Here is an 18,003-nt window from a genome sequence, read left to right as displayed (position 1 = left end):
AGTAGTTCATATATTGAAAGTCTACTAGAAAATCTTATTTTAGTGCTTATTAATTTCCATACTAATTTCTGTTTTTTAATTCTATGGGGGTCGCGGGTCACTTAATTTTTATAAAAGGGGGTCGCAACTCGAAAAAGGTTGGGAACCACTGCTCTAGAATGTCCTGATACGCAGAAAAGATTCTAGCTTCTAGAATCTAGTCTCTAGATTCTCTAGAATCTATCCCTTAATAACTCTTGATTAAATTAAATTGAACAAACAAAAAACTTAAATATTGTCGACACTATGGTTGAATGCTGCATGATTGAATTATTTCACAAAAACTGAATAAATAAGATTCTCAATGTGTATTTCTAGCTTCATTTCAAATACTCATAAGACTTTAACATGTTATAAAATAATACCTCTTAATTAAATAGCCTAAATCACAATAATAAAAATATTTTGTTTTCCGATTATTTTTTTTGCGACGGCACACTTTTTTAAAATCCGGAAGGAAGTAATAATGTTTATCAAATGGTTGCCAAGAACGCTATTTTTTAACAATTAAAAAATGAAGAAGCGCAAATAATGCATTATTGTTTACGTTTACATTTGATGAGCTAGATCTATATTTGTAATATATAGATCTATACGTTGGTTGTAAATATTAGAAATGCCTGGAGAGTAAATTTCTTTGGATCTGCTTTTAATATTTTTAAAAGGTGAGGCGAAAATTACTAAATTAAAAAATGACTAGATCTAGTTGATGTTGACTGTTAAACTAACACTAAATTAAACATTAAACAACAATATTACAATAATAATAATACTACAATAATCAATAAACAATTGGGTAATCTATCGTTTTAGTTACGTAAAATCGTCCGAGACTAGTAATGTGAAAAAAAGGTGACTCATTAAATTTTAGTAATTATTTCATATTTTAAAGAGGATTTTTTTATGTTTTGAAAGTTATAAAAATAATTATCATCAAAGTTTAATTAATGTAGATCTAGCTGTTTTTAAGCAACTGTATAATAATGACTAGCGATGTTTTTATCAGATGCAGCCAAGCTTATTTACTTTTAGCAGCCATTTGTTTAGGTTTTTTTTTTGGTAAAATTATAGTTAGAGATTCAGGGGAAACCACTCTTACTTACAGATGGCCAATGTTTATAGCAAATCTTGCTCGCAAACACCTCTGTTTAAAGTTAATTTCTGGCCTGTATTGATATATTTAGCCATTGATTTTGGTTTATTATTCAGTTATCTCTAATATTTGACACAAATATATCAGAATTTACTTCTATTAAAGCATTAACAATAAGGCACCTTTTCCGCACATTACTAGCGTCTGCCGATTTTATGCACCTAAAAACGATAGATTACCAACAATTGGCCTATATTAAATTAAATTATTATAAAATTAGGCCTAAGTTAAGTGGTAGGCTACCTAAAAAAAAAAAATTATACGCCTTGCCTAGATCTATAGTCTAAAATAGGCCTAATATTTTTAAAAATATAGGCCCTAGGCCTATATCTATAGGCCCTAGGCATTATTATATTTATATTTATAAATTTAAAAGTCATAAAGTGGTAGTAGTAGTGCTAGTTAATTGCAAGATTTTTACAATAGGGATGTGTTTGCTAGATTGTTATGCTTAAAAACATTTTTTGTCTCGTTGTCGCATATTTTTAACAAAATACAATTTCAATTCTAATATTTCAGGACATAGGCTACATTCTTTAAATTTTGATACTGCAACTGAATTTTAAAATGTCCACTATTGGTCATCAAGCTGTTGGTGGCTTGGAAGCCATTGAAAATGGATTAAAATTCTTACGTAGATCACAGGTAATACATTTTTCTACAAATCTAAAAATGAAGTTGATCTAAGCTTTAAATAAAGTTACCTTTTTGAATCTGATGATCCATATGAAGGGTTAGTATGGTCAGCACTATGCCTTTACTTTCCTTAAAGTGAGTCATGTAACAATTAGAACTGAGTGGACTCAGCGACGTCATACAGTTTTAGTTAGTAATTATGCACTCTTAGCGTAAGATTTACTGAGGTGCATAGAATCAATTTGTGTCAACATATAATTTCCTTGTACTGCTGTTATCTTTAACAAGTTAGTAGAAATTTAATATTATCTCTGTATTTTTTAGTGTAGTTATAATTCCTTAATAAATTAGATTGTTATTTTAATCAAATAATTATTTCTCATCTCATGTTACAGGAGGCCTCTTCAACGGTATAAGCTAATGCAATAAAAATTAATAAAGAAACTTTAACCAAAAAATAATTACTTGTATTGCAGCTGATGATAGTCCCTGAATTCAAGAACATGTATGGTGCTATTGAGAAGCACCACAATGATCTCAAATTTGCTCATCTAACTGGAATAGCCAAAGACTTACAGTAGGCCTATAACTCTTTTTTTGTCTCCTAATTTAATTCATACGTTATTCATTTCTTCAAATGACATTTTAATACTTTAGTTTCTTTACAAAATATAAGACAGCATAAATATCAATTTATGTAAATTGAATTAGATGAAATTTATTTTTCACTAATTAAGTAATGACAGTGCTTTTATATTTATGTTTTCATTTTTTACAAATGACAGCCTAATAAAGGAAAGTTATTGTTGTGTACATAAATTAATTACTAGATTGTTTATTAAACATGCTGTGTTTTTTTTTAATCTACCAGGGAGCAAGCAGTCAGAGACACCAAGTTCTACAACATTCTTACAAAAATGCTTTGTGAAGTTAAACAGTAAGCTTTGAAATTCATGAAATAAATAACACAAAGTTATCTTGATAACAATTTTAACTAACAGCATAATTGTTAATAATTTTCATTTTATTTAATGACTTGAAAGAAAAATTATAGAAAAGTGTAGTTGGAAATGTTATTTAAAATATTGATTAAATTATTTATTTATTTGTGTAATGTCATTAAACTTGTTTTAAGAGATAAATTAAATATTTCATTTAATTTATTTTAATAAAACTTGATTTACTAGGAAACGCTCTAACGAGCAAAGGGCTGGTCTTAGGCAGATCTACATTTGGTACATGGCTAACAAGCACGTGCTATACTGTGGACCTGTATGTCTTTTCTACTTTTATATTTGTGTTCTAGCAATTTCATCATAGTCATACTGCTGTTGTAAATATGATTTAATCTTCTTCAAGCTCTAGCTATATAGTTTCTTTATTGTTTAATTTAGCACTTTGGTAAGGAACTTATGAAAGAAGAAGCAAAGAAAATTCTCCTGAAAGCTTCAACTCCAAGACCCACAAGAAATAGAGTAAATCAAGAGAAAGCAGATGCTAAGATAGTCCAATCTGGTCTAGTTGATGAAAATATCACACAGTTTCAAGAGAAAGTAAGTACTTACATAGACAATTGAAAATATCTTTATAATATCCATCATTTATTATATCTAAAAAGTTCAATGAAGAAAAATAAAATGGATTATTAAAAACATAGTTTTAACTATTTTTAATTAGATTAAAAATATTCTTAGTAAAGCACAAAGAGAGATAATGATGATAAAAATACTGTTATTGTTAATTCATTCTTTTTATTTTCCACTAAAATACTTACAGATCACAACTGTGTCAAATGAAAATTTAACTGTGAATGGGGGTGTAGAAGATGAGGATGTCAACATGGAGACATCACAGGAAAAAGATGAGAAAAATGTCATTAATGACACAAACATTCATGACGTCCCATCAACCCCACCACTGTCTCAGGCACCTATTAGTGTCACAATCTCTAACTTGAAAGAAAGAGTAAGTTTATATTTTATATTTGTCACATTTTCTCACAAGACAGAGTAAGTTAATGTTTTATACTTGTTGTATTCTCTTACTTAAAAGACAGACCAAGTTTATGTTGTAAATTTGTAATATCCTCCAAAGACAGAGCAAGTTTAGGTTTTAAATCTACACTGTAGCTATATCATCCTATTAATTTTTAAAAAATACTGCTTTGATTAGCTGCATGTTAATGATTATAAATGGATGTTCATGATAAATGAATGCTTGCAGCTGAACACGCAACCAGGGACAGGTATGTCAAGAGTGACCACAATGATTCATCCCATACCAAGCCTAGTCAACCCTCATGTCCAGTTTGACAGGCAGCTGTCCACTGAAGAAACTGCTAAAGGTGACACTGTGAAATATAAATCAAACAAAAATATGTCTTATTTTATGCTTAGAAATGTCTGTTTACCCACTATTTCATATGTGGAAGATGTATTTAATGCTTTGGCTATACCTTTTATTAATTCTCTAATAAAAATTTTATGTACGGTTGATAGCAGTTTACATTTTAAATACAAGTGAATAACATGTCCAATAAAAATGTACAAACAAATTTAAACTTCACAGACAAAAGAGCCATCAGTGCAAGAGTAAAATCGGCATCACGACCAGAACGATTGCAAGCCTGGCAAGCATACATGAAAAATAGATCCTATGGGCAAGACATAATTGGTTAGAAAGTAGAAAGCCACTCTAGATTATAATGTTAAGTCAAGCAAAAAGTCTGGTTGAAATTTTGAGCTGGCTAGTTTACTCTTAAAATAGTATACCTACTATATATAGAAAAAGTTTACTTCAGTGCAGCTGCCATTTTATTTATTTTCACGTGTTGTTTCAGGCACTTTGAGTTTTGGAGGTCGAAGTGGAACTCCCCTGGATGTCAGGTATTCCTCTCACAGTCAGGCTGAGTTCCCTGAGGCTCACACCAGAGATCAACTCAGAGAATATGTCAAGATTTTAAATTCTCCAGACACATGTAAGTCAAGATTTTAACTTCCCCAAACACATGTGAGTCATAATCTTACATAACAACTTTAAGGCAGTGTTCCCTAATATCTACATAGATCTACATGATCCTGATGCTAAAAACAGAAGTAAAGTACCATTTCAGACTTGATGTTCAATAAGGCAATTTGGCAAACTTAACAAATGAAGACATTTTGTGGCCAACATTATACTCAGCCCCCATAGACTTTTACAGATTCATGTCTGGTGATATATTTTCAGACCTGAAAGCAATAATTCACTCTACCATTGCAATCACTGGCCAGATAAATATTGGCCTGTGTAAGGTCTAACTCACTCACTGCTTTTTAGTCTATATCAAAATGTGTATGGCTTGTTTTGTTTACTTTAAGTGTAAACTAAAAAATCAGCTTGTAATTTTCTTCATGCTGTTCTACATAACATTCAGCTCCCAGATCCATGGAAGATGAGGAAACTATTTTCATGCAACAGACGCTGGAAGAGTTTTATCAAACGGCAGATTCCATGAGACCCACAACAAGGAACATGTCCAGAATGTCAGCCAGGGCCAAGTCAGCTCCTTGCAAAACTCCCTCCAAACCCCCAGGACCTGTGCCATCTAGCGCCAAACAGTTTCGACAGGTTTCAAAACTTGGACATCAGCTGTCACAAAATCAGGAAAATGAGTAAATATTGGCTCTAGATCTTTTAAAATTTTTAAAAATCATTAAAATTTAAAAGAGCAGAGGTTTCTATTGCTATTTGTAGTCAATTGTAAAATGTCATTTAATGCAGCTTGCCATTTTAAAATGTCATTTAATGCAGCTTGCCATTTTAAAATGTCATTTAATGCAGCTTGCCATTTTAAAATGTCATTTAATGCAGCTTGCCATTTTAAAATGTCAATTAATGCAGCTTGCCATTTTAAAATGTCATTTAATGCAGCTTGCCGGATGTACGAAGTGGACCAGACACAGGGGTCAAGTTAAATATGGTGGTCACTGCTATTGACACGGTCAAAGACGGTATGAATTACTACAGAGAAAAGGTAACTCTTCCTCTTATTTAATTTTTTAATTAAAACGGTATCTATAATACAGGTAAAAGGTAATTCTACCACTTATTTACTTTTAATGAATAGACAATTAATGATTATTTAATGTTTAATCTTTAAAAATTGGAGAAATATAAAGAGGTGGGGGGAGGGGGGCAGGTAGACAATGGTTAAAACATTTATATAGTTTCTATTTTAATTATATATTTTTCTATTCTGTTGGGCCTATATAATTTCTATTTAAATTATATATATTTTTCTATTCTGTTAGGCCAATATATTGTTTCTATTTAAATTATATATTTTTCTATTCTGTTAGGCCAATATATTGTTTCTATTTAAATTATATATTTTTCTATTATGTTCGGCCTATATAGTTTCTATTTAAATTATATATTTTTCTATTCTGTTGGGCCTATATAGTTTCTATTTAAATTATATATTTTTCTATTCTGTTGGGCCCAAAAGAAACTCTACCGATCACTCAGTCTTAACCTGACATACAAAAAATCTATTTTCAGCTGACTCCCCAACCCCAATATGGCTTCAGACAGCCATCAGTAACTGGATTTATAACCCCAAGGGAGACAATCTCTTCGGTAGATTCTGGTTTAATTCAAGATATAACAAATACACCACAAGTTATTGCCCTTGAGTAAGTGTTTTATGATTTTTAAAACCTTTAAGAATTATTTATCACACTCACTGTCTGGGGTATTGAATCATGAAAAAAAATCAATGCTGTTCCTCTTTATTTGGAATCTTAGCAGTGTGTGTTTTTGGCCAACTTTGTCATTTATATTTTTAAAAGAATTAGTCAATTAATTCTTTTTTTAGGGGGTAGGCTCCGGTAAAAAAAATTATTTTTTTAATACTTGTTAGGAAACAATTGTTTCTTGAAAGCTGTTTTAAGGTACATCTGCATATGTGTTTACACTAAAAAAAAAATAGTGGTAACTATGACAAAAGCGGCCATCTTGAAAATTAACCGCTTCGTAGGTTTTCTACCATTCATAAATTATTATATTTTAAGCCCAATAAACAATGAATTCATAATCTTCTACCATATTTTTGGGGTACTCAGCTAAAAAATTTAAGTGGATATCTTCAAACTAATTTTTTATGAATTTTCAAATTGTGGGTCCGTTAAAAACACTAGTTTTAATGACCCAAAATTTCCCAAAATTACGTGTTTGGAACAGAAACAAATTTGAAAATTTTTTTTAGTGAAAGCACATATGTGGATGTACCTTAAAAAGCTTTAAAGAAATAATTGCTTTCTAACAAGTATTAGAGAATTATTTAAAAAGTTGTTTTTTTTTACCGCGCCTAACCCCTTAATTCAACTGATACAATTTTTGTTCATCTTCTTTAGACAGCATGAGACGTCAAGACCACAAACCACCCCCAACAGTTCCTTCACTAGAATTGACGACGCTGTACACACGCCTGTCCCATCCAAACCAACAAAACAAAGGTGTAAATCTGCAGGTGTGGATTGGCGGGGGAAAATTCAGCCAGACACAGTGAGATATAAGTAGGTCATTTCAGTGAGATATAAGTAGGTCATTTCAGTGAGATATAAATAGGTCATTTCAGTAAGATATAAGTAGGTCATATCAGTTAGATATAAGTAAGTCATGTCAGTGAGATGTAAGTAGGTCATGTCAATGAGATATAAGTAGGTCATTTCAGTGATATATATATATATATATATAAGTAGGTCATGTCAGTGAGATATAAGTAGGTCATGTCAGTGTTATATAAGTAGCTCATATCAGTGAGATATAAGTAGGTCAAATCCAAACTTTGACAGTCCTCTTTTTTATTTGCTTAGAAGTTATTTATACATCTTATTTCTAATAGTCTCCTGGGTGGTTATTATTAAATTACCTTCTAGCTAGAGTAGCTTCCCAATTATAGAGGCCAATTAACCTAGACTAATGTTTGTAGCAAGTACTTGAAAAGAGGGTTAATAATCAGCATAAGATGTAGATGAATGCAAATTGTGTTGAGCTCAGATATAAGATTTTTATTAAAGAAAATATAGCAATAGAAGATGGGTGTAGAAAAACATGGTAAAGAATCTTTAATATACTTGAGATGAAGAGGTGTTCCTGGAGTGCCCACAGATCACTGAGTCTCTTAATCTGATTTTGGTTTTCATTTTTAATTTGTTTTCTGAATGTTTAGATGGTCTAAAACAAAATTTGGGTGCCACACCTATCTGAAGAAATGGTACAAACCTAACCAAAGAACTTCTGGGACAACTAGTGCTGGAAAGCGACCTAAAACTGCACCAATTACAACTCAAGAAAAATGGAAAACTCAGAAGGTCAGTTTTAGCTTTAAATACCTAGCAATTTTTGAGTAAATGGTGTTTTTCACTTCCCTATACATGAAAGCTCAATACATTTATTTTTTATGTGTAGGTGTATATTTATAATTAAGTTCAGTTTCACAGTAGACCAATTTCAGCTCTGACTTATTTCCTTAAAATAAGTCTACGTTAGTATTAAAGAATGGGACAGTGTGGCCTAGCAGTAGAGTGCTAGACTGCTAACCTGAGATTCTTGAATTTGAACCCGGGTTCAAAGACTGTCCCTAAGTCCACCCAGCTCTGATGGATAACTCATTCACATTAGAAAAAGTAAAGGCGACTGGGTGTAGTGCTGGTCACACTATCCCTTTATATGCTGAGATCACAGAAACAGGTGAACTCTACTTCCTTTTTTCTGTGGACTGTCAGGGTATAAAAGAGAACTTTACCACTAAAGATGGATTTCATTAAAACTAACTTAAAAATGAGCTGTGACTAGTCTTTCAACCAGAAACCTTTGCGTTAGTTATAGTAGGCTTAATCACACAACTTATTACCACACATTAATGCCAAGTGTTGTTTGTAATAGTCTTTCTGGCACTGCTTCTGGTATTATTTTGGACAGTCCAAAGTAACACAGTGTGATACAGTCTCCAACACTGTATCCTGCAGTAAAAAGGTTGATTGCAGAAACATAATGTTACATGTCTTAAACATTCTCCCTGCTAACCAACATCCTCAGATGATTTGTTTGTTTATAACTTCCTAATGTTATAACACGTTGTTATAATTTGTTTGCTATTTTCTATTCTCATGGAAGTTGTAATTTCTTCTAATGTTTGGATGTTTTGGTGATGTTGTAATTTCTTGTAATGTTTGGATATTTTGGTGATGTTGTAATTTCTTCTAATGTTTGGATATTTTGGTGATGTTGTAATTTCTTCTATTGTTTGGATGTTTTGGTGATGTTGTAATTTCTTCTAATGTTTGGATATTTTGGTGATGTTGTAATTTCTTGTATTGTTTGGATGTTTTAGTGATGTTGTAATTTCTTGTAATGTTTGTATGTTTTGGTGATGTTGTAATTTCTTCTAATGTTTGGATGTTTTGGTGATGTTGTAATTTCTTCTATTGTTTGGATATTTTGGTGATGTTGTAATTTCTTGTAATGTTTGTATGTTTTGGTGATGTTGTAATTTCTTCTAATGTTTGGATGTTTTGGTGATGTTGTAATTTCTTGTATTGTTTGGATATTTTGGTGAGGTTGTAATTCCTTCTAATGTTTGGATGTTTTGGTGATGTTGTAATTTCCTCTAATGTTTGGATGTTTTGGTGATGTTGTAATTTCCTCTAATGTTCTGATGTTTTGGTGATCCAACAGGAAAGTGACAAGAACACCAGACCAGTGCAAGCAGCTAGCCACAGTACAACACTCATGGACCAGAATGTTGTGGACAATATGGTGATGGTGCAGCATTTGTTGCCAGGAGAGGATGGGTAGGTCTCCAAGTCTTAACAATTTTTTTTTATTTAAAACTTAATTTTAAAAATAATACTGGACCAGAATATTATGTACTTGTTGCTAAGAGAAGATGGGCAGGTCTTTATGTCATGACAACCTTTTGTATTCATACAAAACCTTAGTAAAAAAAATTATCACTGGACCAAAATATTGTGGACAATTTGCTGATGATGCTGCTATAGTTGCCATTAGAAAATGGGTAATCTTTAATAAAAATGTCCTCCATTCTACATATAAATGTTAACATTTTTTCCCCATTAGATTGATTGTTGTGTGCAAGAAATAAAAATTGTAAAACAGAATTGAACCTACTAAACTAATTATTTTTTTGTTCTGCAGAATCGACTTCATGGATTCTATCTATGATCATGTAAGTTTGTTTATAATTTGTAGTATAGTTGTTCAAAGTTTACATTCAATGTGTGGTACTAACCTACTTTCGAAAACTTTTTTGTTACTGCCCTTTATTTTTATTTAATTTCCACATGTTTGTTTTTAGTTTCCTGTTTTTTAAAGGCTTTTTTAGTCTAACAAGTAACAATGATTATTGTGTATGAATGTGTATTTTAACATGTCATTCTGTAACTCATTAAAAAATCTTAGGCAATTAACAAACCACTTAGGTGAGGGAGGGGAAGACCTGTGCAATTTTGTAAGACATATGTTATTAAAAATAGATTTGTCTTTTACACTACAAATATTTATATTTTAGGGCATATTCTCATTTTAGCCATCCTATTTCTTAAATCAATAAATTATGTGGGAAAACTTTTTTCTCACACTTCTTTAGTTACAGATCACATGGTACTTAATTAATTTATATTTTTCTTAATATATTTAATTTTGCAATTTCAAGTGTACAAGTAGCAAAACAGTTATCCTTAACTGATACAGACAGATCAATAAATCATCCACTTGAATACAAGATAGGCTTTTATAGTCTGTAAACTATTGCCAAATAAAACACTTTTAATTGCTGTACAATCCATTTTTAAATAGTTTATTTGCTTAGGTTAAGTATCAGTAGTTGTCACCTCTGTTTTTAATTTATATTTTCTGTCTGGCTTAAAAATTATAAATAAGTCCTGTTATAAAAAGATATAAATTTTTAGTATACTAGATCTATAGCTGTTCAGTTTGACAACTGTAATTTTCATTTTGCTTTTAATTTGTAGAATTATTTGAGTATAATTTTTACATGTTAGATATTTTCTACAGTTAACAATTAATTAAAAAATGGGTTAGAAAATTTTATTACAAAATGAAAGTTAAGATAAAGTAAAGATTTTAAGTAATCAGTAATGCTATCGATTGGAAAGAGAAAAATTGGCTGGTTGATTGATATTTTTTTTAAAAATCAGTAACCAATGTTTAGACTGACACTTTTGTTCATTGTCAGCTAAACTAAGAATGTTCAGGACTAGAACTGCTACGGTAAAAAATTTGAGAATTTTTAAAAAGTTTTTTTTTGACATTGCATTGTTTGATCTCCAGAAATTTTGGAAAAACATCCGAAAAAGTTCTGTCTCCCAACCCAGTGAACTCCCAAAAGAATTTTTGACTTTTGTAGCACCCACAACTTCGGGTGAGTTTAAATTTTTTAAATAATTTATTCAGGGCTTGGGTTTTATTTCTTCTATAACAATAGTCAAAATTAGAAATCATTGCTTTAGCAGAAGCCTAAATTTTACTATCTAGAACTATAAGAAAATAATCTAATGTATATTTATTGTACAATTTATTTTGCATAAAAGGATTAACAGTTTTTGTGAGAAAAAAATCCATTTATATCCTGTGTTAATTAATTAATGCATTTAATTAATGCATATTATTTTCCAAACTAAATTAGGTAATTTTAAATATATATCTATTTGTTTACTATAATCTGTAGGGATTTATTTATTGATGTTTTATTTAAAACAAAAACAAAATTGTTTTCTAGCTGCTCATGAACAGGTTGATCCTCTGAAAGCAGAAATAACATTTTCACTATAGAGTAAAGCTTTTTTCCGCAAATTTCTATAGTTAGTGTACATTTCCTGTGGGTTTTTGCAAACTTTTTGAAGTTTATATTTGTTTACGAAACTTGTGGAATCAAGTAGACTGGTGATAACTTGGTCAGACAATGTTACCTATAATGAATATTTCTATTAATTTACAAGATTTAAAAACCTTGTTTGATTCTTGTTTTGTAGTTCTTTGTTTGCTACATATTGATTTTTTATTAACTAGAAAATTGGTATGTTTAATTATAGACATTGCGTTAAAAACAAAAAGAAGAGGATAATAATTCTAAATTTTTTATGTGACATGTAGTTAAACAAGAAACAGCAAAAATAATATTCATATTAACAATTACTAACCATAACACTAACCATGTCAACCTAACCATGTCAACCTAACCATATCACACTAACCATATCACACTAACCATATCACACTAACCATATCACACTAACCATATCACACTAACCATATCACACTAACCATATCACACTAACCATATCACACTAGCCATATCACACTAGCCATATCACACTAACTATATCTTCTTTAAGTAAAATCAATAATGAATATTTTTATAGTAACTCAAAATATGTACCACAATATTTCATCTTTCTTTACCACAATATTTTATCTTTCTTTACCACAATGTTTCATCTTTACCTAAACTATATTTGCCACCCCCCCCCCCCCCCCACCTACGCTAACAGCTGAAGTTAAGCAGGTATGTTGCCATTAGTAAATGTTCTATTTCTGACTAGTGAGTTGAATCACTTTCCCCCACCCTCACAAAGCTTTGGCGCTTTCACCATCACACACCACTCCCCCCCTCACCCCACTAGCTAGTGGCTACCTATCTAATCAGAGCAAAGCATGGCCAGTCCAATAATCAATAATCAATAAATCAAATGATTGGGAGATTTGTTTCTGCTAGGGATTTGTCCCATGTGTACATTTTATTACACACTGAACCTGCTTGTACACAGAAATAAACTTAGTCAATGAAAGCTCCTTGTAATTAGAGTGTGATTTTTTAAATTTTAGCTGGGGAGAAATCTTCTGTTTTACTAAGTGTATAAAGTGTAGATTGTGATTGTGAATACATGTTGCATTTAGAACACTGAAATAAATAATAAATTTCAATGTTAGTAGGTGTTTGATAAAAGTGATAAATCATTCAAACTAAGAATTTGATTTTTATCTGTTTTTACTCAAATATCGTTTATAATTAACTTACTGTTTATATGTTAACTAAATGTATAAAACTGTGCTGGATTTAGTTTCACTTGAATACTTTATATACGCTCACTAAAATATGTACTATACATATTTAGGATGTGAGTTTGTTCTAGAAATGTGAAAAATCTATAACAAATTTGTTATCGCAATGGCAACATTGCCTGAACTTGAGTAGTGTTGTGGCTAATTTATGAGTTATTCATATGGCCATATAACAGCTGTGTAAACTGGGACAGGATTTATGGCAGACGGCTTGATCTAAATTTATGGTGTTCACTTCAGTGGCTCTTAGCTGTTGTTTGGTTGATAGTCAGCCACTGACAGAATAAAAAGTTTCACTAAGGTACCGGACAATCAAAAGATTTTTAATCCGGGATGTGAAATTTAACATGTTAAAGATAAAAAAATATTCTGGAGTTAGAGGATTTGTGATTAGATGTAGGCTGTATTCGTAGAGGTGGAACAAATAACAGGTCTGTTTACAATTTGTCCAACTTTGTTCTTGTAAAAAACAAGAGGTTTAATCTTAAACTTTTTATGCATTTTATATAAGATTATATTTCCTAATACATACCTATCTTTTAACACGTTAGCCTCTAACAAGTTGATATTTTTAATGAGAAGGAATGAGTCTAATTATTTTTAAAGAACAATAAAATATTCTACTAAGAAATTTTAAAAATGTAATGCTAAAATATTGTTGAGTAGGAGAGCAAACAAGCGCTCACCCTAGGGTTCAAAGTTCACATGCTGTTGTCTTGATTTGGCACATTGACAGGGTAGTTTTTGTGCTAAAGGAATCTTTTTAAATATTTTGCAGCATACTTTAGTTTTTATGCCAAATGATTATAATTGTGTCTTTAGTTTTTGTGTTTCCTTTTTTGTTTTAATAACATGGAATTAAAAGTAATATTTGAAATAATCTTTCAATTTTAACATCCATGTTTTTAATATAAAATATTTGTTCTGGTTTTTGTTTGATTTTGTCACAAAGCTAAGTTGTAAATTATTGTTTACAATACTAAGTGTAGTTTTCATATGCCTTAGGTTATTTGTGTGCAGGTTTACTAACCAGATTAACATTTACTCTAGGTATTCAAGGATTGGTAGGTCCTTTAGGTCCTCTCTGGGTGATTCCCTCTCAGTTAGCTGCTACTCAGTAGGTCATCTCTTAGTAGTCCCTCATTCAGTAGGTCTTAGTAGCTATTCATTCTCTTAGCATGTCCATTCTTAATATCTCCTTTCTCAGAATTATCTTTCTGTAGGTCCTCTTTTAGCAGGTATTAGTAGGTCTAAATGCTCTAGGTCCTCCAATGTTAGGTCTTTTCTCAGCAGTCCTCCCTTTATGTGCTCTTAGTAGGTCCTCTCATTTTAGGTCCACTTTCAATAGGTGCTTTTCAGTGGGTCTCCTATCAGTAGATATAACTAGGTCCACATTTAGTAGGTCCACATTTAGTAGGTCCACATTTAGTAGGTCCACATTTAGTAGGTCCAAATTTAGCAGGTCCCCTCTTGGCATGTGTGAGTGTCGTACACACACACATGGAATAAATTTCAACTGTGGGGCAGTGACCTGATCTGTATTATTGTTACATTTTGTCACCTTTGTATTAAACTGTACGTACATTGTGTATAAATGGTGAAGATGGTACTGAAGTTATCTAAGATGAATTTAAGTTTCTATCTTTTTGTTTGGTATAAAAATATAAATAAAACATATGACTTTTAATTTAAAATCCAATTCTAAGAACGAAAAAAAAATGTAGATCACTTCACTTTACAGTTTTTCATTTAATTTTATAAAATCTAATTATTTCATTTTAGTCTTTTTAATCTTTGATGTCACCGTTTTATACACCAACAAACTGATTTTTCTAACAAACCTTGAAACGTCTAGTACAGAGTATTTTCCCTTCCATTATTCCGCCTACATATTTGTTGTAACTTTCAGCTGAAAAAACTGGTCTACACAAGCCTCCAGCTAGTGATGGGGTTAAACAGGAATCTGAAAGGTTGGGGAAAATATTTTACTCATTTATTATTTAAACTATGTTATTTGGTAACAAATGCATCAACTGTTGTACTAAATAGTATAAACAACAAACAGTATTGTAGTACTAAATATGAAAAGCTTCAAACAGTATTTTAATACTAAATAGTAAAAGAAACAAACAGAATTGTAGTACGAAATAGTACAATCTTCAAACAGTATTGTTGTACTAAAAAGTACAAGCTACACACCACACAAATGATAATAGAGATCTAGTAACCCTTTGTTAATTAAAAAATTTTCTTTAGGAGTTTCAGTTTTGTATTTAACATTACATGCATGAGGTACTTACCTAGAAGTTAAAACAAAGTATTTTATTGGCTAAAATATGTATGCAACAAATGTTGTGCTGTTGGATCATAATTTATTGTACATTATTGGACCATATTCACTTATAGTCTTTTCACCTCTTGTTTTAGTGCGCAAGTCAATGAGAAATTACCAGAAGAAAGCACTAACACCCTGCAAACCAGCTACAATGAAGATGCTTTAAATATTGCCACAAAAGAATTGTATCTAGAAGATTCATTTAGTCAAGACTTTTCATACAATTTGTCAGCACAAAAGGTAATACTTTTTCTTACAATGATTATCTACCTTCATTAAATAATTCAACTTGAAGGGAACTAATTAGAACTTGAGGTGCTTAAATGTCAAAAGTATTTTATCTTCAGCCACTAGCCAGGTTTTTCAGCCCCTGAAAGTAATCAATTAGGGTTCAATAATTAATGATGATCTGCTTGTGTTAACATCAGGATGCAGCAGAAAGCGTAGATGTGTCCGTGGCTGTTCCTGATCAGCAGGAATCAATTATAGAAGCCACTCAACAAGGACGACAAAGCCCTAGTTCATCCCTGACACAGTCTAATTTTAGCGAATGGATTTTACTAACAGAGCAGAAGATAAAAGTAAGTTGTTGTTAGGTGGGCTGGATATATTTTAATCCTCATGTTATTTCTGTGTGGGATGTATAAATTTGTATCCACTTTTCTTATGTTATTGTTGTGTCAACTGGATAAAATTGAATCCATTTTTCTTATGTTATTGCTGTGTGGATGGAATAGAGATTGCCAGATCAAATTTACCTGTAATAAGCCAAATGTCCAACTTTGTATTCAAACGAATATAACTAATTTTCTTGTTAGGTTTTATTTGTCCTATAATCACTTCATATAATTTATAAAATTATTCTCTGCTGTATTTTTGTAGAAAGTATTTATGCATAGGAGTTGTTATTGTCCCATCAATCATGTGTTTTCTTGTATAGGCTGAGTACTTTCACTCTTAAGTAAATAACTAAAAGCTGAACTTTCAAATGTATTGAATAGCTGATATTAATTTCAGGGATTTTTTAAAATTGTGTTCCACCTGAATACTAATGTACACTTTCTATACTGATCTCTAGAACAGACAGCAGACTAGAGGGCCTACAGACCATCACTTTTCTGAGGTACATCTAGAACCAGAAGAAACACATCAAGACTTGACATCTCACATGAAGAGCACAAAGGTAGCTTTTTTTCCCAGCTCAAACTACTAAAATTACACTTTTTTAACTGAATTACTCATTACAGATTAATTTAATTTTTAAAAAGTTGTATTTTATGTCAAATTTTTTTATGTTTGAAAATTCCAGGTGGAAAGGTCAGCAGGTCGTATGCCGTACCGCGTACAAAGTGCCTCAGCCCAGATGCAAGGTTACACCAGAAGGTGTAACGACACACTGAGGAAAGTTCCTCCGTTGAGGACCCCTCCCTCCATACCCAGCCCACAGCTCAATGCTAAAAATTTGGAGAGAAAAAACGGACAAATTTTTGTTGAGTTGGAACACCATGCAAGAAGAACAAAAAGTCCAAGGAGTTTTATGAATAAAAGTAAGTTTGTACATATAGCAATGTAAAATTTAGAAGGCCTATTTATGCTGTTATTTATTTACTTATTTACCAGGGGGAAAAGATGTCTTTTTCCTTTAGGAATATTTTTAATGTTTTTGATAGTTAATTTTAGCCATAAAAATTTACTTTTTAAAAGAGGTCTTCCAAAAAATGTATTAAACCAATCAAATAATTTTCCTAAATATACTGTTTGTAAATGCTAATCATACCACAGCAATTTATTTTGAATATTTAAAGTATTTAATGTTTATCTATCAAATAAACTTTAACTATTAATTGTTAGTTTCTTAACTTAGTGTTCAAATTCGATGTTTTGAATGATTTCAGTTGAAGGCTTGCGATGTGTGGACAGCCCAATGCGACCTTCAGTACCAAGTTATTCAAATAATGACCCCATTCTTGGCACTTCATTACAAGTCTGTAAACTTCCAATACCAAGAAAAACTAACTCTTCACAGTATTCTTCCCATCTGGAGGCTGGTAAATAGCATTTGTTATGTCATTGTTTCATTAATAGGTTAATAGAATATATTATTTCTTTGTTTCATTAAAATGTTAAATTGACTTTTTCAATTTAGAATAGGACCAAAGGTAACCAAAAAAAAGACAGAAAGTTACCTTAACTGTAATGAATCTAGGCAATTTTTTTTTAAAAAGATAAAAAGTAATATATTTAAAAATTATACTGCTTTGTTTAATGGATTTGTTGTTCATATTATTTCAGATTTCTCACATCGCAATGTATATCATGGTGAGCATGCCTTCAATGGCAACCTAAAACACAACTTGTATGAGAAACAAGTCACATTCTTAGAGCCAAATATGGCCGGCTCATACGAGTTCTTGAAGCCCACGAGTGCTCCATCATTGGGACCACCTCAAAGTTTAGAATCCAGTGAGCATTCGTCACCCAGGAACTCTATGATCCATAGATCTCCAAAGGGGACAACACCAGAGGCGCCATCTTCACCCAGGAGTACTTCAAGCAGTAGATCAGTTGCTAAAATAGGCAGGCCCATAGCCCAGGTGCAGAAAGTTCCAGATCCTGTAAGTATTTGGGGACCTTTAGCTCAAGCATTAGGGGCTCCCAGCTTATGTGTTGGGAAAGTGATCATAGAGTATTT

General features: G+C 31.4%; 1 protein-coding gene across 1 annotated transcript in view; it reads left to right on the top strand.

The window, feature by feature from the left end:
- Positions 1 to 530: 530 nt before the first annotated feature.
- Positions 531 to 18,003, top strand: part of LOC131936546 (uncharacterized) — a 26,566-nt gene continuing 9,093 nt past the window's right edge. Inside the window, exons 1-25 of the mRNA XM_059293578.1 lie at positions 531 to 704; positions 1,712 to 1,837; positions 2,305 to 2,405; positions 2,700 to 2,765; positions 3,016 to 3,100; positions 3,223 to 3,381; positions 3,605 to 3,793; positions 4,052 to 4,172; positions 4,397 to 4,501; positions 4,668 to 4,805; positions 5,244 to 5,481; positions 5,741 to 5,846; positions 6,371 to 6,504; positions 7,225 to 7,386; positions 8,043 to 8,184; positions 9,551 to 9,666; positions 10,031 to 10,061; positions 11,186 to 11,276; positions 14,886 to 14,946; positions 15,404 to 15,551; positions 15,740 to 15,892; positions 16,390 to 16,494; positions 16,621 to 16,858; positions 17,207 to 17,359; positions 17,604 to 17,926. Coding sequence (XP_059149561.1) covers positions 1,760 to 1,837; positions 2,305 to 2,405; positions 2,700 to 2,765; positions 3,016 to 3,100; positions 3,223 to 3,381; positions 3,605 to 3,793; positions 4,052 to 4,172; positions 4,397 to 4,501; positions 4,668 to 4,805; positions 5,244 to 5,481; positions 5,741 to 5,846; positions 6,371 to 6,504; positions 7,225 to 7,386; positions 8,043 to 8,184; positions 9,551 to 9,666; positions 10,031 to 10,061; positions 11,186 to 11,276; positions 14,886 to 14,946; positions 15,404 to 15,551; positions 15,740 to 15,892; positions 16,390 to 16,494; positions 16,621 to 16,858; positions 17,207 to 17,359; positions 17,604 to 17,926 — 3,243 coding nt within the window. The 5' untranslated portion in view covers positions 531 to 704; positions 1,712 to 1,759. The remainder of the gene's footprint in view (positions 705 to 1,711; positions 1,838 to 2,304; positions 2,406 to 2,699; positions 2,766 to 3,015; positions 3,101 to 3,222; positions 3,382 to 3,604; positions 3,794 to 4,051; positions 4,173 to 4,396; positions 4,502 to 4,667; positions 4,806 to 5,243; positions 5,482 to 5,740; positions 5,847 to 6,370; positions 6,505 to 7,224; positions 7,387 to 8,042; positions 8,185 to 9,550; positions 9,667 to 10,030; positions 10,062 to 11,185; positions 11,277 to 14,885; positions 14,947 to 15,403; positions 15,552 to 15,739; positions 15,893 to 16,389; positions 16,495 to 16,620; positions 16,859 to 17,206; positions 17,360 to 17,603; positions 17,927 to 18,003) is intronic.

This window comes from Physella acuta, unplaced genomic scaffold (genome assembly GCF_028476545.2).
Source record: "Physella acuta isolate Inbredline_101_S28 unplaced genomic scaffold, ASM2847654v3 ptg000180l, whole genome shotgun sequence".
In the NCBI taxonomy this organism is placed as follows: Eukaryota; Metazoa; Mollusca; class Gastropoda; family Physidae; genus Physella; species Physella acuta.
This window is presented reverse-complemented; position numbering and strand designations above follow the sequence as displayed.